General features: G+C 44.4%; 1 protein-coding gene across 1 annotated transcript in view; it reads right to left on the bottom strand.

Moving 5' to 3' along the window:
• Positions 1-27588, bottom strand: part of ANKHD1 (ankyrin repeat and KH domain containing 1) — a gene marked incomplete in the record, with an annotated part of 1187903 nt that overhangs the window by 300476 nt on the left and 859839 nt on the right. Inside the window, 3 exon segments of the mRNA XM_053717232.1 lie at positions 12541-12569; positions 12572-12605; positions 12607-12637. Coding sequence (XP_053573207.1) covers positions 12541-12569; positions 12572-12605; positions 12607-12637 — 94 coding nt within the window.

Below are 27588 nucleotides of genomic sequence, written 5' to 3'. Positions count from 1 at the left end.
TGATCGGCGCAATGCATGCAAGGGGTTGCAATATAAAACCTTGTTGAACAAACATTTTCTTAAGGTAACCCTCTAATTTTTTATCCATTGGATCTGAAAAAGCACAGCTATCCTCCACCGGGATAGTGGTACGCTTAGCTAAGGTAGAAACTGCTCCCTCCACCTTAGGGACCGTTTGCCATAAGTCCCTTGTGGTGGCGTCTATTGGAAACATTTTTCTAAATATCGGAGGGGGTGAGAACGGCACACCGGGTCTATCCCACTCCTTAGTAACAATTTCAGTAAGTCTCTTCGGTATAGGAAAAACCTCAGTACTCGTCGGTACCGCAAAATATTTATCCAACCTACACATCTTCTCTGGTATTGCAACTGTGTTACAATCATTCAGAGCCGCTAACACCTCCCCTAGTAATACACGGAGGTTTTCCAGTTTAAATTTAAAATTTGAAATATCTGAATCCAGTCTGTTTGGAGTCAGAAAATAAAAACTGCTACATACCTCTATGCAGATTCATCTGCTCGCTGTCCCCTGATCTGAAGTTTACCTCTCCTCAGATGGCCGAGAAACAGCAATATGATCTTAACTACTCCGGCTAAAATCATAACAAAAACTCTGGTAGATTCTTCTTCAAACTCTGCCAGAGAGATAATAACACACTCCGGTGCTATTTTAAAATAACAAACTTTTGATTGAAGATATAAAACTAAGTATAATCACCATAGTCCTCTCACACATCCTATCTAGTCGTTGGGTGCAAGAGAATGACTGGGAGTGACGTAGAGGGGAGGAGCTATATGCAGCTCTGCTGGGTGAATCCTCTTGCACTTCCTGTTGGGGAGGAGTAATATCCCAGAAGTAATGATGACCCGTGGACTGATCACACTTAACAGAAGAAAATAAGGTAAGGGAACTCATACTGTAATGCCGAGAGCTCTGACACTCTACGAGCAGAAGAATAGCAACAAGAAACAAAACTTCCCAAGATAACATAATATCTAAGGAATGCCTAGGCTCCAACGGAGCCCCATAAAAGAACCTTAAGAACTAAAATAAGACTCCAGGAAGGCATAACTGGCTTGAACACAGGTCTGAGCCTGACCAAGGCCTGACAAAAAGATTGCACGTCTGGGATATCCCCAGAGGCTTAAGTAACAAAATAGAGAAGGCAGATATTTGACACTTTAGGGAACTTGCCAATAAACCCTTCTCCAAACCTTCTCGGAGAAAAAACAGAATTCTAGGAATCCCAACTCTACTCCAAGAGTAGCCTTTGGATTCACACCGATATAGATATTTTATAGTAAATCTTTCTAACAGAGACAATAGGTATGCGAGACTGAAATTCCAAGGTACAGCTAGAGCGTCCAAGGAACTCCTAGCTCCTCTCTGATGGTTGATGAAAACCACTGAAGCTAAAATTGTCTGACTGGAACCTGAACAACCGGGCCGAAGTTAACTGAGACCAGGCCAGGAGAGCATTGAAGATTGCTCTTAGTTCCAGAATGTTTATGGGAAGAACACACTCCGACCGAGTCCCTGTTCTCTGAGCCTTTAGAGAGCCTCCCAGAAGGCTGGCATCTGTTTTCACAATCACCCAAGAGGTTCTGTGAAAGCAGGTTTCCTGGGAAAGATGATCCAGAGACAACCACTAAAAAATAGAGAATCCTTGCCTCCTGCTCCAGCAGTAATCGTGGAGACAGATCCGCATAATCTTCGTTCCACTGCCTGCGCCTTAACTGCAGAGGTCTGAGATGGAAACTGATGAATGGCATGTCGTCTATTGCCGCTACCATCAGCCCGTTTACCTCCATACACTGGAATAGAACCCCAGACCTCGCTCCTGCATTGTAACAGGAACCATCACTCCCAAGTCGGAGAGGTCCCGAACACAGTGTAAGAACGCCTCTGTGTCTGGTCTACAGATAAATTTGAAAGCAGAAAACTGCCCCTGGGAGGAAAGGTCTTGACTCTAGTTTGTATCCCTGGGACACGATTTACACCGCCCAGGGATCCTGAACATCTCGTACCCAAGCCTGAACGAAAAATTAAAGTCTGCCCCCCCACAAGATCCAGTTCTGGATCGGGGGCAGACCCCTCATGCTGCTTTTGATGCAATAGCAGGCTCTTTGGATTGTTTTACCATGTTCCAAGACTGATTGGGACTCCAGGAAGGCTTGGACTGCTCCTGCTTGTAGTAGGAAGTGAAAGGATTTCCATTGAAATTTTGAAAGAAACGAAAATTACTCTGACATTCCTATTGCTTATTTATCTTATCCTGAAGGAGGAAAAGTCCCTTTCCTCCCGTGATGTCAGCAATTATTTCCGTCAATCCCGGCCCAAACAAAGTCTTTCCTTTGTAAGGAATCGCCAAAAGTTTAGACTTAGATGACTCATCCGCAGTCCAAGATCTGTGGGCCACTATTGCAAAAAAATGAAATTTTAGCTCCCAGCTTAATAACCTGAAGGGAAGCATCCGTGGTAAAGGAGTTGGACAACTTAAGGGCCTTTATCCTAACCTGGATTTCTTCAAGGGAAGAGTCTTTTTTTTTTAAATAATTTTTTTATTGAGGTTTTTTCGAATGTTACAACAAAAAGAGAGGAAAAATGTTTGTCACAAATACAATAAATAAATATACATTAACTTTTCAGGCGGGTATATTAACACCCACATGTGAGTGCTTGGAAGAGTCTGTTTTGAATAGATTCAGAAAATGCATCAAACAGTATGCTACCGCACTAGGGACAATAGCCATACAAACCGCGGTTGTCACTGTAAACCCTGGTGTACATATCCTGTAACTTCTTATCCATAGGATCCTTAAAGAAGCAACTATCCTCTATAGGAATAGTAGTTCTCTTGGCTAGCGTGGAAATTCCACCTTGGATACCGTCTGCCAAGATTCCTTGATAGAATCTTCTACACAAAACTTTTTAAATACAGGGGATGGAGAAAAAGGGATACCCAGTCTCTCCCATTCCTTAGCAATAATCTCAATCAAAATACTTATGTAGCTTACTGGACCTTTTAGGATTGACAACCACCATGGTGTCGCTGTCATCTAGAGTAGCTAAAACCTCCTTGAGTAACAAACGGAGGTGTTCTAGCTGAAACCTGAAGGATACAACTTCAAAATCAGTAGGACGAATTGCACTGTCCGAGTCTACGATTTCACCTTCAGATGCTACCGAAGTATCCTCCTCCTCAGGCTTCTAGGAGGGGGCATTCAAAATAGCAACAACAGCGTTAGCAACCTCACTTACTGAAACTTTACCTTTCCTCTTGCACTTTCCCTGCAGCATGGGAAAAGCAGAAAACGCATCAGAGACTGCAGAGGGCATGAGGGAAGCGATGTCTTGCAACGTGACTCCAGGTGGAGTTACAGAGGAAGCGCAGGGCACTGTATGAGTGGGTGATAACATTTTTGGACACTTGAGGAGAAAGCTGCGGTATATAGTGAACATTGTCATTAGGCACCTAAACAGTATCTGCCTTAGACAATGTTGGCTCAGAAAAAAATCTATCCCCTTAATTTAAAGTTCTCTCAAAACATAAGGAACAGAAGGGATAGGTGGTTCCACATTAGCATCAAAACAAGCCTTTTGCAAGGCATCTTGGTCCATTCTGACTCACAATGGAACAATTTACCACAAAAAAATACTTAAATTTTAATAAAAATTTAAACACAAAAAAACATTACTGTCACTTTAAATTTTAAAATGTAACCTTTTTTATATTCTGCAGTAAGTAACTAAAAAGCGCAGATTTAAACTTTATTATGCGCTTTCCAGTGAGATTGTTATCCGGTCACAGTGAATGCAGGGGAAAATGGCGCGCACCAGTAAACCGCCGCCTCAGTTAGCCCCACCCATCGTGGGCGTCTGAAAAATGAATCTCCCGGTCGGCATATTATAGATTCAAGGAGAAATGAAACCACATAATTTTTTAACAATCCTCAGCCCCAGTGTCTGCATTAACATACTGCCAGTATATGTTCCCCTTAACATATAGGAGAAAAACTGTGTCTCTCATTGAATAAAGTGCCCACTTTTTCCTGTTGAACCCAGAAAAATAAAGTCAGCACTTACCTCATAAATCTGCGAGGCAGCATGGCAGCTCACTAGGTTTGAGAGGTCTTCTCCCTCACATGGACCTGTGGAAAAAGGAGATAAAGACTGAGTTATCTTACTCAGGCTTTCAGAATTAGGGCAGCATTAACTACATGGGAGGCGCAGTGAGAATTATGTCCCACAAGTTCCCATTGCTCTAAAGACACCACTGCTCTACTGAAGAGACTGATATGGACTATGGCTACACCCTAGAACAAAGCAGCACAATCTTGCACTACTTAAAAAAATAATAAAATCTTGCTTGAAGAATCTTTTACTAACACCTAGCTTTACCACTTCCTTGCTCTAACGTAGGCAAAGAGAATGACTGGGGTGGGATGGAAGGGAGGTGATATTTAACAGTTTTGCTGTGGTGCTTTTTGCCGCCTTCTGCTGGGCAGGAGTGATATTCCCAACAGTAATTAATGATGATTCGTGGACTCATGTCATTAGAAAGAAAAAGTATCAGTACTTGTACTCAGTCTTAAAATATAAGATAGGACAAAAGTTTTGTTTACTGACAAATGAAAAGGCGACAATGTTTGGTTGCAACGACAAAATGCATTTTGAGGATGCAGCAGCATGAAAGGCTATCACTACCACAGTGTGAAAGTCCGACAATTAAATACGATGCAGGAAATATAATGGTGCGGGTATTCTTTGCCTATTCTGGAGTTGGTGTTTTTCATAAGATCAACTACACGTTGAAAGAGAAGTACCACTTTATTCTACATGAAGCTGTTTCAGGTGTCTATTAAGCCCAAGGAAGATCAATGAGAGCCAACTACAGACTTTCCCTCCACAATACCCAAACTATAAACCAATAGAATATCTTTGGGGACATTTAAAAGGCCAAAAGGCAGAACATGCTGTAATCTGAGATGTCCTCGCAGAAAATTCAGCATGTCTGCAGAAAGAATGACACGTTAGCGCTTTAACTTTGCTGCGTTGTTCCACATTTGACAGTTCGCTTCAAACAGAGCTATTTTCTGGCTGCATTGTGGAAGTTTTCCACACAGTGCATCCAGAGCAAAGTGCTGTTTGAAGTGAACTGTAAAATATGCATTAGTGCTGCAAAGCAGCAGTGTGTTGATCGTTGACTGGATCTCAGGGATTTTTTTCAAACCGTCCCCTAGCCTTTCCAGTCTGCAAAACTGATTTTTTTTAACGTAAGATGTTCTTATGAGCAATGCACCTTTTTTAACTTTTTTCAATGTTAGACCAAAAGAAAAGGAAACAAATTTATTCAAGAGAAATTTTACAATTTCTTTTCTTGCATGCAGCTAATTTGCTGCACTATTTTGCAAACCAACACATTGCAATTGAACAGGTGTTTTAGTGCAACTGCCTAATTTAAAATTAAATTTTATTTAAAAATGACCTGCAGAAATTTTTTTCACTAATAAAATCTCATCCCAGAAAGCGAGAAAAAAAAAGAAAAAGTTCTGCCTCTGGGTTAAAAGGGTGAAACACATTGTGACATCTCTATACACTCTATTTGATGCCCCAAAAGCATTGTGGAAAACATAAATTATGCTTACCTGATAATTTCATTCCCATCTGTGGGAGGAGAGTTCACGGTTTCATTCATTACTTGTGGAAATTAAAAACCTGGCCACCAGGAGGAGACAGAGAAACCACAGCCAAAGGCTTAAATACCTCCCCCACTCCCCTCATCCCCCAGTCCTTCTGCCGAGGGAACAAGGAACAGTAGGAGAAATATCAGGGTATAAATGGTGCCATTAGAACAAAAATAAATTTAGGTCCGCTAACGGAGAAACAGGCAGGAGCCATGGACTCTCTTCCCAACAGATGGAAATTAAATTATCAGGTAAGCATAATTTATGTTTTCCATCTTAAAGGGACATTAAAGACTTGTCATTAGGGTTTTTTGTTTGTTTTTTTGTCATAATGCCGTTTTAGTTTTTAAAATGCAAATCGCATCTTTTTTATTATAGGTATTTTTTATTTATTTTTTAACATTTACGTGTGCTTTATTCCGGCTCCCTGCTGAATCTGTGCAGACATGGTGGATGTCTGTGCTTATTGCTGTGAGCGTGCACGCATGTAGACATTGCGCTCACAGCATAAGTAAAAAACTACTGCTGCTATAACGTATGCAGGGATTATCTTTAGCTTTTTTTTTTTTTTTTACACAATAATAGATTTTGAAGTGGCATCAGCTATTGATTGCTATATAGCCAATACAATTACAATTATTATTTAAAGTTTAATTTATGTACGCTATTTATTCATTCCTATGTGCACATTTAAAATATTTTTTCCCTCTGGTGAGAAGGGAAAATTCATTCTTGTGGTGCAAGGGAAAGAGGGATGGGTAGGGATCTGTCTCCCAACACACTGTTACAGCCCAGCGAGGCAGCTACTGTGTCATAATCAGGTCTGCTGTCCGAAACAATAAGCTGTGTCGCCCTTCTTACCCCTCACCTTTCTCTCCAAGCTCCCGTTCAAGCCATAAATTATTTAGCTTTCCTATGCCTGTCAGAGTCTCTGCTGATCGGACCCTATGCAAATCTGCTCCATACCTAGGCTTTGATTTGCGGCTCTGCCCGGCAGCTCACACTCTCTGTGCTCCGCATGTGATAGGGAGCAGGCATTAGGAAGATAAAAGCAGATACTGTAGGGAAAGCTTTGTTTGTCTTGTTAGGCGTAGGGAGAGGTCAGCCAAAGAATGTAGTCTTCTGTTCCGTGCACAACAGGGATAATGACGACCAGACAGAGACTGCAAATTACCCTTTTCTCCCTAGATTCTTACAGCTATTAGGTCAAAAAAATCTTCAGAGAAACGTAAATTCTGACAAGCTGGTCCTCTCACACAACTGTCATTCAGTAACATCGGCTCCAATGAATATATGAAGCTTGTTCACAAGGTTGCTAAGTACGAGCCTTATAGATTCAGTGGAGACTGCTCTCTTCGTATTTGGGGTAGTGGAAATGGGTGCGCACATCATGTGACACGACATCAGTAACCATTTTATTTAAAAAAAAAAAAAAAAAAAACGTAATATGAGAAACCAGAAGGTGTTTAGGGTCCCTTTAATGGTAGAAGAGTCCACTGCTTCATTCATAACTTGTGGAAAACAAATGCCCAAGCTCTAGAGGACACTGAATGAAAAAAATAGGACAAAGAAGGAGTACCCCAATCTGAGGGCACCACAGCCTGCAAAACCTCTCTCCCAAAAGCTGCTTCCGCCGAAGCAAAAACATCACATTTGTAAAACTTTGTAAAAGTATGTAAGGAGGACCAAGTAGCCGCCTTACAAATCTGCTCCATAGAGGCCTCATTCTTAAAGGCCATAAAGAGGCCACAGCCCTATTTGAGTGAGCCGTAATCCTCTGAGGAGGCTTATGTCCCGCTGTCTCATAGGCCAAACAAATAAAGCTCCTCAACCAAAAAGAAAGGGAAGTGGAAGAGGCCTTCTGCCCCCCTGCGCTTCCCCGAATACACAACAAATAAAGATGAAGTCTGTCTGAATTCTTTTCGTGGCCTGAAGATAGAACTTCAAGGCTCGAACCACATCCAAATTATGAAGCAACCTTTCCTTTGAAGAAGAAGGGTTAGGACAAAGGAAGGAACCACTATCTCTGATTGAAGTTATCTCCTGATTGAAGTTACAATTCGACACAACCTTGGGAAGAAATCCCAACCCAGTGCGAAGAACAGCCTTATTGGCATGAAAAAACAGATAAGGAGGCTCACATTGCAAGGCCACCAACTCAGACTCTGCGTGCCGATGCAATAGCCAGTAGGAATAGAACATTCCAAGAAAGAGTTTTAATGTCAAGTGATGCATAGGCTCAAACAGAGCCTTCTGCAAAATCTTAAGTACAAGTTTAAGCTCCAAGGGGGAGTGGAATTTCTAAAGACAGAGCCTGATCCTAGATCCTAGACAGAGCCTGAAGAAAGGACTGAATATCAGGAAGCTCCGGAAGTTTCTTGTGTAACAGTACCGATAAAGCCGAAATCTGTCCTTTTAAGGAACTGGCGGCAAAGTCCATTCTCCAACCCATCCTGGAGGAAGGACAGAATCCTGGATAACCCTAACCCTATGCCAGGGATAACACGTTCCTCACACCGGACAAGGAGGTCCTCCACACCTTATGATAGATGCGACGAAGTGACCGGTTTCCTGGCTTGAATGAGAGTATCAATCACACTCTCAGAAATCCTCTCTTGGTTAGGACTAAGCGTTCAATCTCCATGCAATCAGCTACAGAATCGAGATTTTGATATAGAAAAAGAGCCTGAACCAGCAGATCTCTGCGAAAAAATAAACCTCCATGGAGGAGATGATGACATTCCCCACCAGATCTGCAAACCACATCCTCCGTGGCCACGACGGAGAAATCAGAATAGCCGAAGCTTGCTCCTGCTTGATGCGGGCCACTACTCGAGGTAGAAGTGGCAACGTTGGAAATATGTAGACTAGATTTAACTCCCAAGGTACCGCTAAGGCATCTATCAGCTCTGACTGGGGATCCCTGGACCGCGACCCGTATCTGGGTAGCTTGAAGTCAAGTCTGGACACCATGAGATCTATCTCCGGCGTCCCCCATCTGTTGCAGATCTCCGCAAACACCTCGGGATAGAGAGACCATTCCCCCAGATGAAACGTTTGTCTGCTGAGAAAATCCGCTTCCCAGTTGTCTACACCCGGAATGTGAATCGCTGATAGCGAACAGTTGTGGGTCTCCGCCCATTCCAGAATCCGAGAAACTTCCCTCATGGCTAGGGAGCTTCTCGTTCCCCCCTGATGATTGATGTAAGCCAACGAGGTAATGTTGTCTGATTGGAATCTGATGAATCGGCATGACCCCAGGAGGGGCCAAGCCCTCAGAGTGTTGAAGATCGCTCGAAGTACCAAAATATTGATTGGGAGAAGCGACTCCTCTCGAGTCCAAGTGCCTTGTGCATTCCTGGCACCCCAAACAGCTCCCCATACTGACAGATTTGCGTCCGTGGTCACAATCTCCCAGGATGGTGTCAAGAAGGATGTCCCCTGGGACAGTTGACCCGGGCAGATCCACTAAGATTCCCTCGTTTGGTTGTCCAGGGAGATCTGTTGAGATAGATCTGAGTGATCACCGTTCCATTGTCTCAACATGCACAACTGAAGAGGTCTGAGATGGAACATGGCGTATGGAAAGACATCTATGCTGGATATCATAAGCCCAATCACCTCCATAGACCGGGCCACAGATGGCCTTAAAGGTCTGAAGGGCAAGACAGCTGGAAGCAATCTTGCAATGTCTCTGATCTGTAAGGACTATCTTCATGGATATGGAATCTATGATCGTGCCCAGAAGTTCCACTCTGTTGCTGGGAACCAGGGAACTATTTCCCTTGTTTATCTTCCATCCATGGGATTGAAGAAGAAGAGCCCTTGAATGGTCCTCTTCTAGACTGCATGACGAACGACCAGGATGTCATCTAGATAAGGCGCCACTGCAATACTTCTGGCCCTTGCTACCGCGAGCAGCGCCCCCAGAACCTTCGTAAAGACTCTTGGGGCAGTCGCCAGATCGAATGGTAGGGCCACAAAATGGAAGTGTTGGTCTAGAAATGCAAAACTTAGGAATCTGAAGTGGTCCTTATGGATTGGCACGTGAAAGCAAGCATCCTTCAAATATATTGTAGTCATGAACTGTCCCTCTTGAATTAGGGGCAGAATGGACCTGATCGTCTCCATCTTGAACGATGGAACTGACAGAAAATTGTTTAGGCACTTTAGGTCTAGAATCGGGCGAAATGTGCCCACGAAAAGGTTTGAATAATACCCCAAACCTCTTTCCGCTAGAGGTACTGGTACAATTACTCAGAAAGAGGAGAGATCCCTCACGCACTCTAGAAAGGTGTTTCTCTTGTCTGGACTTTAAGAAAGGTTTGATAGAAGTAATCTGCCCCAGACCTCCAGAACTCAAGGATCCTGAACGTCTCTCATCATAGCCTTCAAGAAAAGCGATAGTCTGCCCCCTACGCAATCCAGAGACGGATCGGGGGCCACCCCTTCATGCCGATTTTGTCTCGGTGGGCTTCTTGCTCTGCCTGGTTCCAAGATTAAGAAGGTTTCCAAGATCCCTTGGACTGCTCCGGGTTGTCCGAACGAAAGGGATGAAAAGTAGACCCCTTAGGCTTATTCTTATCCTGCGGTAGGAAAGCACCCTTGCCTCCCGTGACCGTGGATATAATAGTCCAGGCCCGGACCAAAAAGAACTTTCCCCTTAAACGGGATAGTAATCTAGACTTGGAAGCCATGTCAGCAGACCACGACTTTAACCATAAAGCCCTATGGGCTAGAATAGAGAACCCTGATGTCTTGGCATTCAGGAGAAAAATCTGCATATTTGCATCACAGATAAACAAATTAGCCACCCTTCAGGCCTTAATTCTTTCCTGTATCTCATCGAGGGGAGTCTCCACCTTGACCATAGCTGAGCGTCACACCAGTAGGTAGCAGCTCCAGCCACCACAGCGACTGCCTCTGCCGGCTGAAATACAAATCCTGTGAGTTGAAACATTTTTCTCAACATGTATTCAAATTTTTTATCCATGGGCTCTTTGAACGACGAACTATACTCGAGTGGGATAGTTGTACGCTTAGCGAGCGTGGAGGTAGCTCCATCCACCATAGGGATGGCCCCCCACAGCTCAAGCTGAAAGTCCGGAACGGGGAACAGTTTTTTAAAAGAAGTAGAGGGAGAAAAGGACGAACCAAGTTCCTCCCATTCGTTCTTAATAATATCTTAACAGGAACCGGGGAGGTCTGAGGCACCATCCTGTCCTCATAGACCCCATCTAGCTTAGGGATCGGAAGCCTTGTTTCCCGAACCTCTAACGTAGCAAGCACCTCTTTCAGCAAGAAACACAAATGCTCCATTTTAAACTTAAAGTCTGGTTCTTCCGCAGCCAGAGGTCTAGATGTCGCCGATTCCGACCCAGAAAGAGCGTCCTCTGAGAAGTCGGAGTAGTCTTCATCAGCGGACAATCTGTCAGAGCCATCCAATGGAGTAGATGACCCCTGGGACGGATAGCTATGTTTCACCTTTCACTTGCGCTTAGCAGGGCGTGGTAAGGCATTGAAGACTGCAGAGACCGCCGTTTGCAACTGATCAGCGAAATCTGGTGGCCAAAGAGCCCCACACGCAGGAGGATTAGTAGTTTCCTGGGGAGCTGCATGTGTAATCGGAGATGAATGTAGGTAAAGCACCTCGCGGGACGGAGAACCCTCAGAGGTGGACGGCTCAGTTGTACTCCTCCTCCTCACAATAAACACAGGTATTTGATATGTTAGAGGGTACTCCCTCTTTAACCAAAAGCTTGCACCTTTTTACGGACTAGATAGAAATAAATGGCACCTTTATATCCCAATGGTCTGGGCACTCACCACCTATGACCCGAACAACAGAGAAACCATTTTGTCTCCTGCAACTGCCAAACAAGAAGTGGAAGCTAAAGAGGCCACACTGGTCACATGGAGTGCCATGCAGGACTGCCCCTGCCCTATAGAGAAAAAAGCCAAAAAAAAAAAAGCTGTGCCGATATCGCTCAAGAAAATCTGACTGTTGGCAACATTGCAAGAGCCTTATCTCACACATGTCGCAGCATCAAACACAATAAAGAATATTATGCATAAATCCCACCCTGTCCATACAACCCCCTTCCCGGGGATATTAACCCTTGATTCTATACAGATAAAAGGAGACACATTGTGACCCTGTCTTCTTGAGTTATCATATGTGTATAAATGAAACAATCTTACCAGAATCTATGCCGTGGAACAGGAACAAGGCCTCTCAAGTGTGACAGGATAGTAGCATCGCTTCTGACATGGACTTGAGTGCAGAAAGCAGGCAGCGAAACTCGTCAACGCTGATTGCTTAAGGAGCTATTAATCTGAGTCGGGATGGTTCGCAGAAAGACTCTCCCTGCATCTCCGGACTCTAACTTTCACCCAGGCTGTTACTGAGAGGCTGACAGGACTACTTAACACCTCCAGTCCCACTCCAAAGAATACTACCCCTCCATAAGAGACTACTCCGAATCTTCAGACACTTCTCTGCCAACCTCCTGTGACAAAAGCAAAGAATGACTGGGGGATGAGGGGAGCGGTGGAGGTATTTAAGCCTTTGGCTGTGGTGTCTTTGCCTCCTCCTGGTGGCCAGGTTCTTAATTCCCACAAGTAATGAATGAAGCCGTGGACTCTCCTCCCATTAAGATGGAAATAATGATTCTGTACAAACGTGTCAAATAGTCCCAAACAAATGTCTTAGAGATAAACGGAGTGATTTTCAGTTTCTGGAAAGCAAGTTTTTTTTTTAATAAGACCATAGATTATTTCTCATAAGTCAAGCTAAACAAACATGTAATGGTTTATCAAAAGCATAAGAATATGCAAAAAAATCTCACTCACCTTATCAGTGATGGTTGCAATGTATCTATGCACTCAATATCAGAGGGAAACTGATTTACTTCTTTTTACCAAATACTGTACCACTTTAAGGTGGGCCCTACAAAAAAAAAAAGGTATGTTAGATTAAAAACAATTTGAAAAACATATATTGTGATAAACACAACATTACAAAACAGGAATGATACATTATAGCAAAACTAAAGATATGCTACAGATACAACCTTTTCCCCCCTTACACCCATTATAGTGACAGTCAAGACTAGTGCATAACATGGTCTCTTGCAGAGTTCCACACAATACCAGAAAATGTCAGGGCACCTTCTACTTTCTACATACACCCCTTCCTCTTTCTGTCAGAGTTAGTTAACCTACAGCCTATTTAAGGGGACATGAAATCACAAAAAAATAATTCATGAGTCAGACAGCATTTCAGCTTTCCAATTTACTTCTAATATTTAATTTGCTTTGTCCTTTGGTTATCCTTTGTTGAAAAGCATATCTAGGTAGGTTCAGAAGAAGCAACGCATTATTGAGAGCTAGCTGCTGATTGCTGTACAGGGTGGGCATTCATTTTTCAAAACTGGGATTAAAAATATGGTTTCTCACATTCTCATAGTGACATATTCATGACTAATGGGTTAAGCACTAAAGCAATCCACACGTGATGAGAACAGGGGTGTTCTTCAGAGCTTATCTTCCAAATTATTTTGGAAGATAAGCTCTGAAGAACATCCCTGTTCTCATCTCTAAGTTACATATAGTATCTTATTGAATCTATCTTTAACCCCTACAGACGTATCCCTTAAAAACAGAATTTATGTTTACCTGATAAATTTCTTTCTCCAACGGTGTGTCCGGTCCACGGCGTCATCCTTACTTGTGGGATATTCTCTTCCCCAAAGGAAATGGCAAAGAGCCCCAGCAAAGCTGGTCACATGATCCCTACCTAGGCTCCGCCTACCCCCAGTCATTCGACCGACGTTAAGGAGGAATAATAGCATAGGAGAAACCATATGGTACCGTGGTGACTGTAGTTAAGAAAATAAATTATCAGACCTGATTAAAAAACCAGGGAGGGCCGTGGACCGGACACACCGTTGGAGAAAGAAATTTATCAGGTAAACATAAATTCTGTTTTTCTCCAACATAGGTGTGTCCGGTCCACGGCGTCATCCCTTACTTGTGGGAACAATACCAAAGCTTTAGGACACGGATGAAGGGAGGGAGCAAATCAGGTCACCTAAATGGAAGGCACCACGGCTTGCAAACCTTTCTCCCAAAAATAGCCTCAGAAGAAGCCAAAAGTATCAACTTGTAAAATTTGGTAAAAGTGTGACAGTGAAGACCAGTCGCTGCCCTACATATCTGATCAACAGAAGCCTCGTTCTTGAAGGCCCATGTGGAAGCCACAGCCCTAGTCGGAATGAGCCGTGATTCTTTCGGGAGGCTGCCGTCCGGCAGTCTCGTAAGCATCTGATGATGCTTTTAATCCAAAAAGAGAGAGAGGTAGAAGTTGCTTTTTGACCTCTCCTTTTACCTGAATAAACAACAAACAGGGAAGATGTTTGTCTAAAATCCTTTGTAGCATTAAATAGAATTTTAGAGCGGCGAACAACATCCAAATTGTGCAACAAGCGTTCCTTCTTTTGAACTGGTTTCGGACACAGAGAAGGTACGATAATCTCCTGGTTAAGTTTTTGTTAGAAAAACTTTTTGAAGAAAACCAGGTTTAGTACGTAAAAACCACCTTATCTGCATGGAACACCAGATAAGGAGGAGAACACTGCAGAGCAGATAATTCTGAAACTCTTCTAGCAGAAGAAATTGCAACTAAAACAAAACTTTCCAAGATAATAACTTTAATATCAACGGAATGTAAGGGTTCAAACGGAACCCCCTGAAGAACTGAAAGAACTAAATTGAGACTCCAAGGAGGAGTCAAAGGTTTGTAACAGGCTTGATTCTAACCAGAGCCTGAACAAAGGCTTGAACATCTGGCACAGCTGCCAGTTTTTTGTGAAGTAACACCGACAAGGCAGAAATCTGTCCCTTCAGGGAACTTGCGATAATCCTTTTTCCAATCCTTCTTGAAGGAAGGATAGAATCCTTGGAATCTTAACCTTGTCCCCAAGGGAATCCTTTAGATTCACACCAACAGATATATTTTTTTCCAAATTTTGTGGTAAATCTTTCTAGTTACAGGCTTTCTGGCCTGAACAAGAGTATCGATAACAGAATCTGAGAAACCTCGCTTCGATAAAATCAAGCGTTCAATCTCCAAGCAGTCAGCTGAGTGAAACCAGATTCGGATGTCTCGAACGACCCTGAACAAGAAGGTCTCGTCTCAAAGGTTAGCTTCCAAGGTGGAGCGATGACATATTCACCAGATCTGCATACCAAGTCCTGCGTGGCCACGCAGGAGCTATCAAAGATCACCGACGCCCTCTCTGATTGATCCTGGCTACCAGCCTGGGGATGCGAGGAAACGGCGGGAAACACATAAGCTAGTTTGAAGGTCAAGGTGCTACTAGTGCATCCACTAGAGCGCCTTGGGATCCCTGGTTCTGGACCCGTAGCAAGGAACTTTGAAGTTCTGACGAGAGGCCATCAGATCCATGTCTGGAATGCCCCAAAGTTTGAGTGACCTTGGGCAAAGATTTCCGGATGGGTTCCCCACTCCCCCGGATGCAAATGTTCTGACGACTCAGAAAATCCGCTTCCCAATTTTCCACTCCCGGGATGTGGATAGCAGACAGGTTGGCAGGAGTGAGGACTCCGCCCATAGAATAATCTTGGTCACTTCTCCATTGCTAGGGAACTCCTTGTTCCCCCCCTGATGGTTGATGTAAGCAACAGTCGTCATGTTGTCTGATTGGAAACCGTATGAACTTGGTCCTCGCTAGCTGAGGCCAAGCCTTGAGAGCATTGAATATCGCTCTCAGTTCCAGAATATTTATCGGTAGAAGAGATTCTTCCCGAGACCAAGACCCTGAGCTTTCAGGGATCCCCAGACCCGCGCCCCAGCCCATCAGACTGGCGTCGGTCGTGACAATGACCCACTCTGGTCTGTGGAATGTCATCCCTCGTGACAGGTTGTCCAGGGACAGCCACCAACGGAGTGAGTCTCTGGTCCTCTGATTTACTTGTATCTTTGGAGACAAGTCTGTATAGTCCCCATTCCACTGACTGAGCATGCACAGTTGTAATGGTCTATAGATGAAATGCGCGCAAAGGAACTATGTCCATTGCCGCTACCATCAACCCGATCACTTCCATGCACTGAGCTACGGAAGGAAGAGGAACGGAATGAAGTATTCGACAAGAGTCCAGAAGCTTTGTCTTTCTGGCCTCTGTTAGAAAAATCCTCATTTCTGAGGAGTCTATAATTGTTCCCAAGAAGGGAACCCTTGTTGACGGGGATAGAGAACTCTTTTCCACGTTCACTTTCCAGCCGTGCGATCTGAGAAAGGCCAGGACGATGTCCGTGTGAGCCTTTGCTCGAGGGAGGGGACGACCGCTTGAATCAGAATGTCGTCACGGTAAGGTACTACTGCAATGCCCCTTGGTCTTAGCACAGCTAGAAGGGACCCTAGTACCTTTGTGAAAAATCCTTGGAGCAGTGGCTAATCCGAAAGGAAGCGCCACGAACTGGTAATGTTTGTCCAGGAATGCAAACCTTAGGAACCGATGATGTTCCTTGTGGATAGGAATATGTTAGATACGCATCCTTTAAATCCACCGTGGTCATGAATTGACCTTCCTGGATGGAAGGAAGGATAGTTCGAATGGTTTCCATCTGAAAGATGGGACCTTGAGAAATTTGTTTAAGATCTTGAGATCTAGGATTGGTCTGAATGTTCCCTCTTTTTTGGGAACTATGACAGAATTGGAGTAGAACCCCATCCCTTGTTCTCTCAATGGAACAGGATGAATCACCCCATTTTTAACAGGTCTTCTACACAATGTAAGAACGCCTGTCTTTTTATGTGTGTCTGAAGACAACTGAGACCTGTGGAACCTTCCCCTTGGGGGAAGTCCCTGAATTCCAGAAGATAACCCTGGGAGACTATTTCTAGCGCCCAAGGATCCAGACATCTCTTGCCCAAGCCTGAGCGAAGAGAGAGAGTCTGCCCCCACCAGATCCGGTCCCGGATCGGGGGCCGATATTTTCATGCTGTCTTGGTAGCAGTGGCAGGTTTCTTTGCCTGCTTTCCTTGTTCCAGCCTTGCATTGGTCTCCAAGCTGGCTTGGCCTGAGAAGTATTACCCTCTTGCTTAGAGGACGTAGCACCTTGGGCTGGTCCGTTTTTACGAAAGGGACGAAAATTAGGTCTATTTTTTGCCTTGAAAGGGCCGATCCTGAGGAAGGGCATGGCCCTTACCCCCAGTGATATCAGAGATAATCTCTTTCAAGTCAGGACCAAACAGCGTTTTCCCCTTGAAAGGAATGTTTAGTAGCTTGTTCTTGGAAGACGCATCAGCCGACCAAGATTTCAACCAAAGCGCTCTGCAGCGCCACAATAGGCAACCCAGAATTCTTAGCCGCTAACTTAGCCAATTGCAAAGAGGCGTCTAGAGTGAAAGAATTAGCCAATTGAGAGCATTGACTCTGTCCATAAATCTCCTCATAAGGAGAGAGTCACTATCGAGCACCTTAATCAGTTCATCAAACCAGAAATATGCGGCTGTAGTGACAGGGACAATGCTTGAAATGTGTTGTAGAAGGTAACCATGCTGAACAAACATCTTTTTAAGCAAACCTTCTAATTTTTTATCCATAGGATCTTTGAAAGCACAACTATCTCTATGGGAATAGTGGTGCGTTTGTTTAAAGTAGAAACCGCTCCCTCGACCTTGGGGACTGACTGCCATAAGTCCTTTCTGGGGTCGACCATAGGAAAACAATTTTTAAAATATGGGGGAGGGACGAAAGGAATACGGGGGCCTTTCCCATTCTTTATTAACAATGTCCGCCACCCGCTTGGTATAGGAAAAGCTTCTGGGAGCCCCTGGCACCTCTAGGAACTTGTCCATTTTACATAGTTTCTCTGGGATGACCAAATTTTCACAATCATCCAGAGTGGATAATACTCCTTAAGCAAAATGCGGAGATGTTCCAATTTAAAAGTAATCACATCAGATTCAGCCTGCTTGAGAAATGTTCCTAAATCAGTAAATTTCTCCCTCAGACAAAAAACCTCCTGCTCCCTCAGATTGGGTTTAGGGGGCCCTTCAGAGATATTAATATCAGCGTCGTCATGCTCTTCAGTAACTAAAACAGAGCATCCACGCTTACGCTGACAAGGGTTCATTTTGGCTAAAATGTTTTTGACAGAATTTATCCATTACAGCCGTTAATTGTTGCATAGTAAGGAGTATTGGCGCGCTAGATGTACTAGGGGCCTCCTGAGTGGGCAAGACTCGTGTAGACGAGGAGGGAATGATGCAGTACCATGCTTACTCCCCTCACTTGAGGAATCATCTTGGGCATCATTGTCATTATCACATAAATCACATTTATTTAAATGAATAGGAATTCTGGCTTCCCCACATTCAGAACACAGTCTATCTGGTAGTTCAGACATGTTAAACAGGCCATAAACTTGATAAGAAAGTACAAAAACGTTTGAAATAAACCGTTACTGTCACTTTAAATTTTAAACTGAACACACTTTATTACTGCAATTGCGAAAAAACATGAAGGAATTGTTCAAAATTCACCAAACTTTCACCACAGAGTCTTAAAGCCTTGATAATATTGCACACCAATTTTGGAAGCTTTAACCCTTAAAATAACGGACCGGAGCCGTTTTAAGCTTTAACCCCTTTACAGTCCCTGGTATCTGCTTTGCTGAGACCCAACCAAACCAAGGGGAATACGATACCAAATGATGCTTCAGAAGTCTTTTATAAGTATCAGAGCTCTCTCACATGCGACTGCATGCCATGCCTCTCAAAAACAAGTGCGCAACACCGGCGCGAAATGAGACTCTGCCTATGCTTTGGGAAAGCCCCTAAAGAATAAGGTGTCTAAAACAGTGCCTGCGATATTATTATATCAAAAATACCCAGAATAAATGATTCCTCAAGGCTAAATAAGTGTTAATATCAATCGATTTAGCCCAAAAAAATGTCTACAGTCTAAATAAGCCCTTGTGAAGCCCTTATTTACATCGTAATAAAACCATGGCTTACCGGATCCCATAGGGAAATGACAGCTTCCAGCATTACATCGTCTTGTTAGATTGTGTCATACCTCAAGCAGCAAAGGACTGCAAACTGTTCCCCCACTGAAGTTAATGCTCTCAACAGTCCTGTGTGGAACAGCCATGGATTTTAGTTACGGTTGCTAAAATCATTTTCCTCATACAAACAGAATTCTTCATCTCTTTTCTGTTCTGAGTAAATAGTACGTACCAGCACTATTTGAAAATAACAAACTCTTGATTGAATAATGAAAAACTACAGTTAAACACTAAAAAACTCTAAGCCATCTCCGTGGAGATGTTGCCTGTACAACGGCAAAGAGAATGACTGGGGTAGGCGGAGCCTAGGAGGGATCATGTGACCAGCTTTGCTGGGCTCTTTGCCATTTCCTGTTGGGGAAGAGAATATCCCACAAGTAAGGATGACGCCGTGGACCGGACACACCTATGTTGGAGAAACATAAATTATGCTTAGGTGATAATTTCCATCATTAGGAGGAGAGTCCATGGTTTCATTCATTACTTGTGGGAAAACAGAACCTAGCAACCAGGAGCAGGCAAAGACACCCCAGCCAAAGGCTTAAATACCGACCCCACTCCCCTCATCCCCCACTCATTCTGCCGAGGGAACAAGGAACAGTAGGAGAAATATCAGGGTATAAATGGTGCCAGAATAACATAATTTATGCTTACCTGATAAATGTATTTCTCTTGTAGTGTGTTCAGTCCACGGGTCATCCATTACTTATGGGATATATTCTCCTTCCCAACAGGATCACCCAAGCAGAGCTGCTATATAGCTCCTCCCCTCACATGTCATATCCAGTCATTCGACCGAAACAAGACGAGAAAGGAGAAACTATAAGGTGCAGTGGTGACTGGAGTTATAATTTTAAAATTTAGAACCTGCCTGAAAAGACAGTGCGGGCCGTGGACTGAACACACTACAAGAGAAATAAATTTATCAGGTAAGCATAAATTATGCTTTCTCTTGTTAAGTGTGTTCAGTCCACAGGTCATCCATTACTTATGGGATACCAATACCAAAGCTAAGTACACGGATGATGGGAGGGACAAGGCAGGAACATTAAACAGAAGGAACCACTGCCTGTAGAACCTTTCTCCCAAAACCAGCCTCCGAAGAAGCGAAAGTGTCAAATTTGTAAAATTTGGAAAAAGTATGAAGTGAAGACCAAGTTGCAGCCTTGCAAATCTGTTCAACAGAGGCCTCATTCTTAAAGGCCCAGGTGGAAGCCACAGCTCTAGTGGAATGAGCTGTAATCCTATCAGGAGGCTGCTGTCCAGCAGTCTCGTAGGCTAAACGTATTATGCTACGAAGCCAAAAAGAGAGAGAGGTAGCCGAAGCCTTTTGACCCCTCCTCTGTCCAGAGTAAACGACAAACAGAGAAGAAGTTTGTCTAAAATCTTTAGTCGCCTGTAAGTAGAACTTCAGAGCACGGACCACGTCTAGATTATGCAAAAGACGTTCCTTCTTTGAAGAAGGATTAGGACATAACGATGGAACAACAATTTCTTGATTGATATTCCTGTTAGAAACAACCTTAGGTAAAAACCCAGGTTTAGTACGCAGAACTACCTTGTCTGAATGAAAGATCAGATAAGGAGAACCACAATGTAAGGCAGATAACTCAGAGACTCTTCTAGCCGAGGAAATAGCCATCAAAAACAAAACTTTCCAAGATAAAAAGTTTAATATCAATGGAATGAAGGAGTTCAAACGGAACACCCTGAAGAACTTTAAGAACCAAGTTTAAGCTCCACGGAGGAGCAACAGCTTTAAACACAGGTTTAATTCTAGCCAAAGCCTGACAAAAGGCCTGGACGTCTGGATGCTCTGCCAGACGTTTGTGTAAAAGAATAGACAGAGCTGAAATCTGTCCCTTTAGCGAACTAGCGGATAAACCCTTTTCTAAACCCTTTTGTAGAAAAGCTAATATCCTAGGAATCCTAACCTTACTCCATGAGTAACTCTTGGATTCGCACCAATATAAATATTTACGCCATATCTTATGGTAAATTTTTCTTGTCACAGGTTTCCGAGCCTGTATTAATGTATCAATAACCGAATCCGAAAACCCATGCTTTGATAGAATCAAGCGTTCAATTTCCAGGCAGTCAGCCTCAGAGAAATTAGGTTTGGATGGTTGAAAGGACCCTGAATTAGAAGGTCCTGCCTCAGAGGAAGAGACCATGGTGGACAGGACGACATGTCCACTAGGTCTGCATACCAGGTCCTGCGTGGCCACGCAGGCGCTATCAGAATTACCGATGCCCTCTCCTGTTTGATCCTGGCAATCAGCCGAGGTAGCAACGGAAACGGTGGAAACACATAAGCTATGTTGAAAACCCAAGGGGCTGCTAATGCATCTACCAGCACCGCTCCTGGGTCCCTGGACCTGGATCCGTAGCAAGGAAGTTTCGCGTTCTGGCGAGATGCCATGAGATCCAGGTCCGGTTTGCCCCAACGACGAATCAGTTGAGCAAATACCTCCGGGTGAAGTTCCCACTCTCCCGGATGAAAAGTCTGACGACTTAGGAAATCCGCCTCCCAGTTCTCTACGCCTGGGATGTGAATCGCTGACAGGTGGCAAGAGTGAGACTCTGCCCAGCGAATTATCTTCGAGACTTCCAACATCGCTAGGGAACTCCTGGTTCCCCCTTGATGATTGATGTAAGCCACAGTCGTGATATTGTCCGACTGAAATCTGATGAACCTCAGCTTTGCTAACTGAGGCCAAGCCAGAAGAGCATTGAATATTGCTCTTAATTCCAGAATGTTTATTGGGAGGAGTTTCTCCTCCTGAGTCCACGAACCCTGAGCCTTCAGGGAATTCCAGACTGATCCCCAGCCTAGAAGGCTGGCATCCGTTGTTACAATCGTCCAATCTGGCCTGCGAAAGGTCATTCCTTTGGATAGATGAACCGGTGACAACCACCAGAGAAGCGAATCTCTGGTCTCCTGGTCCAGATCTAGCAAAGGGGACAGATCTGAGTAATCCCCGTTCCATTGACTGAGCATGCATAGTTGCAGCGGTCTGAGATGCAGGCACGCAAATGGCACTATGTCCATTGCCGCTACCATTAAGCCGATTACCTCCATGCACTGAGCTACCGATGGGCTTGGAATGGAATGAAGGACACGGCAAGCATTGAGAATCTTTGATACCTGGACTCCGTCAGGTAAATCTTCATCTCTACAGAATCTATAAGAGTCCCTAGAAAAGGAACCCGTGTGAGTGGTACAGAGAACTCTTTTCCACGTTCACTTTCCACCCATGCGACCTCAGAAATGCTAGAACTATCTCTGTATGAGACTTTGCATTCTGAAAACTTGACGTTTGAATCAGAATGTCGTCTAGGTACGGAGCCACCGCTATGCCTCGTGGTCTTAGTACCGCCAGAAGTGAGCCCAGAACCTTCGTAAAAATTCTCGGGGCTGTGGCTAACCCGAAGGGAAGAGCCACAAACTGGTAATGGCCTGTCTAGAAAGGCAAACCTCAGTACAGATAATGATCTTTGTGAATCGGTATATGAAGGTAAGCATCCTTTAAGTCCACCGTGGTCATATATTGACCCTCTTGGATCATGGGTAGGATGGTTCGAATGGTTTCCATCTTGAACGATGGTACCCTTAGGAATTTGGTTTAAGATCTTTAAGTCCAAGATTGGTCTCAAGGTTCCCTCTTTTTTGGGAACCACAAATAGATTTGAGTAAAATCCTTGTCCCTGTTCCGATCCGCGGAACTGAGTGGATCACCCCCATGATAAGAGGTCTTGTACACATTGTAGAAATGCCTCTCTCTTTACTAGGTTTGTCGACAACCTCGAAAGATGGAACCTCCCTTGTAGAGGAGAGGATTTGAAATCCAGAAGGTATCCCTGAGATATAATCTTTAACGTCCAGGGATCCTGCACATCTCTTGCCCAAGCCTGGGCAAAGAGAGAAAGTCTGCCCCCCATTAAATCCGTCTCTGGATAGGGGGCCCTGACTTCATGCTGTCTTAGGGGCGGGAGTAGGCTTTCTGGCCTGCTTGCCCTTGTTCCATGACTGGTTGCCTTTCCAACCTTGTCTGTAACGAGCAGTAGTTCCTTCCTGTTTGGGAGCGGAGGAAGTCGATGCTGTTCCTGCCTTGAAGTTACGAAAGGCACGAAAATTAGACTGTTTGGCATTTGGTTTGGCCCTGTCCTGAGGAAGGGCGTGGCCCTTACCTCCCGTAATGTCAGCAATAATTTCCTTAAAGCCGGGCCCGAATAAGGTCTGCCCTTTGAAAGGAATGTTAAGTAGCTTAGACTTGGAAGTTACATCCGCTGACCAGGATTTAAGCCAGAGCGCTCTGCGCGCCTGTATGGCGAATCCGGAATTTTTAGCCGTAAGTTTGGTTAGATGTACTACGGCATCTGAAACAAACGCATTAGCTTGCTTAAGGGTTCTAACTTTGCTCAAGGCCTCATCCAACGGCTCTGTGCGAATCGCCTCTTCCAGAGACTCAAACCAGAATGCCGCTGCAGCCGTGACAGGCGCAATGCATGCAAGAGGCTGCAATATAAAACCCTGTTGAACAAACATTTTCTTAAGATAACCCTCCAATTTTTTATCCATTGGATCTGAGAAAGCACAGCTATCCTCCACCGGGATAGTGGTACGCTTGGCTAACGTAGAAACTGCTCCCTCCACCTTAGGGACCGTCTGCCATAAGTCTTGTGTGGTGGCGTCTATAGGGAACATTTTTCTAAATATCGGGGGAGGGGAAAAAGGCACACCGGGTCTATCCCACTCCTTACTGATAATTTCTGTAAGTCTTTTTGGTATAGGAAAAACGTCAGTACACACCGGTACCGCATAGTATCTATCCAACCTACACAATTTCTCTGGAATTGCCACCGTGTCGCAATCATTCAGAGCCGCTAATACCTCCCCTAGTAACACACGGAGGTTCTCAAGCTTAAATTTAAAAACAGAATTTATGTTTACCTGATAAATTACTTTCTCCAACGGTGTGTCCGGTCCACGGCGTCATCCTTACTTGTGGGATATTCTCTTCCCCAACAGGAAATGGCAAAGAGCCCAGCAAAGCTGGTCACATGATCCCTCCTAGGCTCCGCCTACCCCAGTCATTCGACCGACGTAAAGGAGGAATATTTGCATAGGAGAAACCATATGATACCGTGGTGACTGTAGTTAAAGAAAATAAATTATCAGACCTGATTAAAAAAACCAGGGCGGGGCCGTGGACCGGACACACCGTTGGAGAAAGTAATTTATCAGGTAAACATAAATTCTTTTTTCTCCAACATAGGTGTGTCCGGTCCACGGCGTCATCCTTACTTGTGGGAACCAATACCAAAGCTTTAGGACACGGATGAAGGGAGGGAGCAAATCAGGTCACCTAAATGGAAGGCACCACGGTTTGCAAAACCTTTCTCCAAAAATAGCCTCAGAAGAAGCAAAAGTATCAAACTTGTAAAATTTGGTAAAAGTGTGCAGTGAAGACCAAGTCGCTGCCCTACATATCTGATCAACAGAAGCCTCGTTCTTGAAGGCCCATGTGGAAGCCACAGCCCTAGTGGAATGAGCTGTGATTCTTTCAGGAGGCTGCCGTCCGGCAGTCTCATAAGCCAATCTGATGATGCTTTTAATCCAAAAAGAGAGAGAGGTAGAAGTTGCTTTTTGACCTCTCCTTTTACCAGAATAAACAACAAACAAGGAAGATGTTTGTCTAAAATCCTTTGTAGCATCTAAATAGAATTTTAGAGCGCGAACAACATCCAAATTGTGCAACAAACGTTCCTTCTTTGAAACTGGATTCGGACACAAAGAAGGCACGACTATCTCCTGGTTAATGTTTTTGTTAGAAACAACTTTCGGAAGAAAACCAGGTTTAGTACGTAAAACCACCTTATCTGCATGGAAAACCAGATAAGGAGGAGAACACTGCAGAGCAGATAATTCTGAAACTCTTCTAGCAGAAGAAATTGCAACCAAAAACAAAACTTTCCAAGATAATAACTTAATATCAATGGAATGCAAGGGTTCAAACGGAAACCCCCTGAAGAACTGAAAGAACTAAGTTGAGACTCCAAGGAGGAGTCAAAGGTTTGTAAACAGGCTTGATTCTAACCAGAGCCTGAACAAAGGCTTGAACATCTGGCACAGCTGCCAGCTTTTTGTGAAGTAACACAGACAAGGCAGAAATCTGTCCCTTCAAGGAACTTGCCGATAATCCTTTCTCCAATCCTTCTTGAAGAAAGGATAGAATCTTAGGAATCTTTACCTTGTTCCAAGGGAATCCTTTAGATTCACACCAACAGATATATTTTTTCCATATTTTGTGGTAAATTTTTCTAGTTACAGACTTTCTGGCCTGAACAAGAGTATCAATAACAGAATCTGAGAACCCTCGTTTTGATAAGATCAAGCGTTCAATCTCCAAGCAGTCAGCTGGAGTGAGACCAGATTCGGATGTTCGAACGGACCTTGAACAAGAAGGTCTCGTCTGAAAGGTAGCTTCCATGGTGGAGCCGATGACATATTCACCAGATCTGCATACCAAGTCCTGCGTGGCCACGCAGGAGCTATCAAGATCACCGACGCCCTCTCCTGATTGATCCTGGCTACCAGCCTGGGGATGAGAGGAAACGGCGGGAATACATAAGCTAGTTTGAAGGTCCAAGGTGCTACTAGTGCATCTACTAGAGTCGCCTTGGGATCCCTGGATCTGGACCCGTAGCAAGGAACCTTGAAGTTCTGACGAGAGGCCATCAGATCCATGTCTGGAATGCCCCACAATTGAGTAATTTGGGCAAAGATTTCCGGATGGAGTTCCCACTCCCCCGGATGTAATGTCTGACGACTCAGAAAATCCGCTTCCCAATTTTCCACTCCTGGAATGTGGATTGCAGACAGGTGGCAGGAGTGAGTCTCCGCCCATTGAATGATTTTGGTCACTTCTTCCATCGCCAGGGAACTCCTTGTTCCCCCCTGATGGTTGATGTACGCAACAGTCGTCATGTTGTCTGATTGAAACCGTATGAACTTGGCCTTTGCTAGCTGAGGCCAAGCCTTGAGAGCATTGAATATCGCTCTCAGTTCCAGAATATTTATCGGTAGAAGAGATTCTTCCCGAGATCAAAGACCCTGAGCTTTCAGGGGTCCCCAGACCGCGCCCCAGCTAATCAGACTGGCGTCGGTCGTGACAATGACCCACTCTGGTCTGCGGAAGGTCATCCCTTGTGACAGGTTGTCCAGGGACAGCCACCAACGGAGTGAGTCTCTGGTCCTCTGATTTACTTGAATCGTCGGAGACAAGTCTGTATAGTCCCCATTCCACTGACTGAGCATGCACAGTTGTAATGGTCTTAGATGAATGCGCGCAAAAGGAACTATGTCCATTGCCGCTACCATCAAACCTATTACTTCCATGCACTGCGCTATGGAAGGAAGAGGAACGGAATGAAGTGTTTGACAAGAGTTTAGAAGTTTTGTTTTTCTGGCCTCTGTCAGAAAAATCCTCATTTCTAAGGAGTCTATTATTGTTCCCAAGAAGGGAACCCTTGTTGACGGAGATAGAGAACTCTTTTCTACGTTCACTTTCCATCCGTGAGATCTGAGAAAGGCCAGGACTATGTCCGTGTGAGCCTTTGCTTGAGGAAGGGACGACGCTTGAATCAGAATGTCGTCCAAGTAAGGTACTACTGCAATGCCCCTTGGTCTCAGTACCGCTAGAAGGGACCCTAGTACCTTTGTGAAAATCCTTGGAGCAGTGGCTAATCCGAAAGGAAGTGCCACGAACTGGTAATGCTTGTCCAGGAATGTGAACCTTAGGAACCGATGATGTTCCTTGTGCATAGGAATATGTAGATACGCATCCTTTAAATCCACCGTGGTCATGAATTGACCTTCCTGGATGGAAGGAAGAATTGTTCGAATAGTTTCCATTTTGAACGATGGAACCTTGAGAAACTTGTTTAGGATCTTGAGATCCAAGATTGGTCTGAACGTTCCCTCTTTTTTGGGAACTACGAACAGATTGGAGTAGAACCCCATCCCTTGTTCTCCTAATGGAACAGGATGAATCACTCCCATTTTTAACAGATCTTCTACACAATGTAAGAATGCCTGTCTCTTTATGTGGTCTGAAGACAATTGAGACCTGTGGAACCTCCCCCTTGGGGGAAGCCCCTTGAATTTCAGAAGATAACCTTGGGAGACTATTTCTAGTGCCCAAGGATCCAGAACATCTCTTGCCCAAGCCTGAGCGAAGAGAGAGAGTCTGCCCCCCACCAGATCCGGTTCCGGATCGGGGGCCAACATTTCATGCTGTCTTGGTAGCAGTGGCAGGTTTCTTGGCCTGCTTTCCCTTGTTCCAGCCTTGCATTGGTCTCCAGGCTGGCTTGGCTTGAGAAGTATTACCCTCTTGCTTAGAGGACGTAGCACTTGGGGCTGGTCCGTTTCTACGAAAGGGACGAAAATTAGGTTTATTTTTGGCCTTGAAAGACCTATCCTGAGGAAGGGCGTGGCCCTTACCCCCAGTGATATCAGAGATAATCTCTTTCAAGTCAGGGCCAAACAGCGTTTTCCCCTTGAAAGGAATGTTAAGCAATTTGTTCTTGGAAGACGCATCCGCTGACCAAGATTTCAACCAAAGCGCTCTGCGCGCCACAATAGCAAACCCAGAATTTTTTGCCGCTAACCTAGCCAATTGCAAAGTGGCGTCTAGGGTGAAAGAATTAGCCAATTTGAGAGCACGGATTCTGTCCATAATCTCCTCATAAGGAGGAGAATCACTATCGATCGCCTTTTCTAGCTCATCGAACCAGAAACA

The sequence above is a fragment of the Bombina bombina genome, chromosome 6 (genome assembly GCF_027579735.1).
Source record: "Bombina bombina isolate aBomBom1 chromosome 6, aBomBom1.pri, whole genome shotgun sequence".
NCBI lineage: Eukaryota > Metazoa > Chordata > Amphibia > Anura > Bombinatoridae > Bombina > Bombina bombina.
This window is presented reverse-complemented; position numbering and strand designations above follow the sequence as displayed.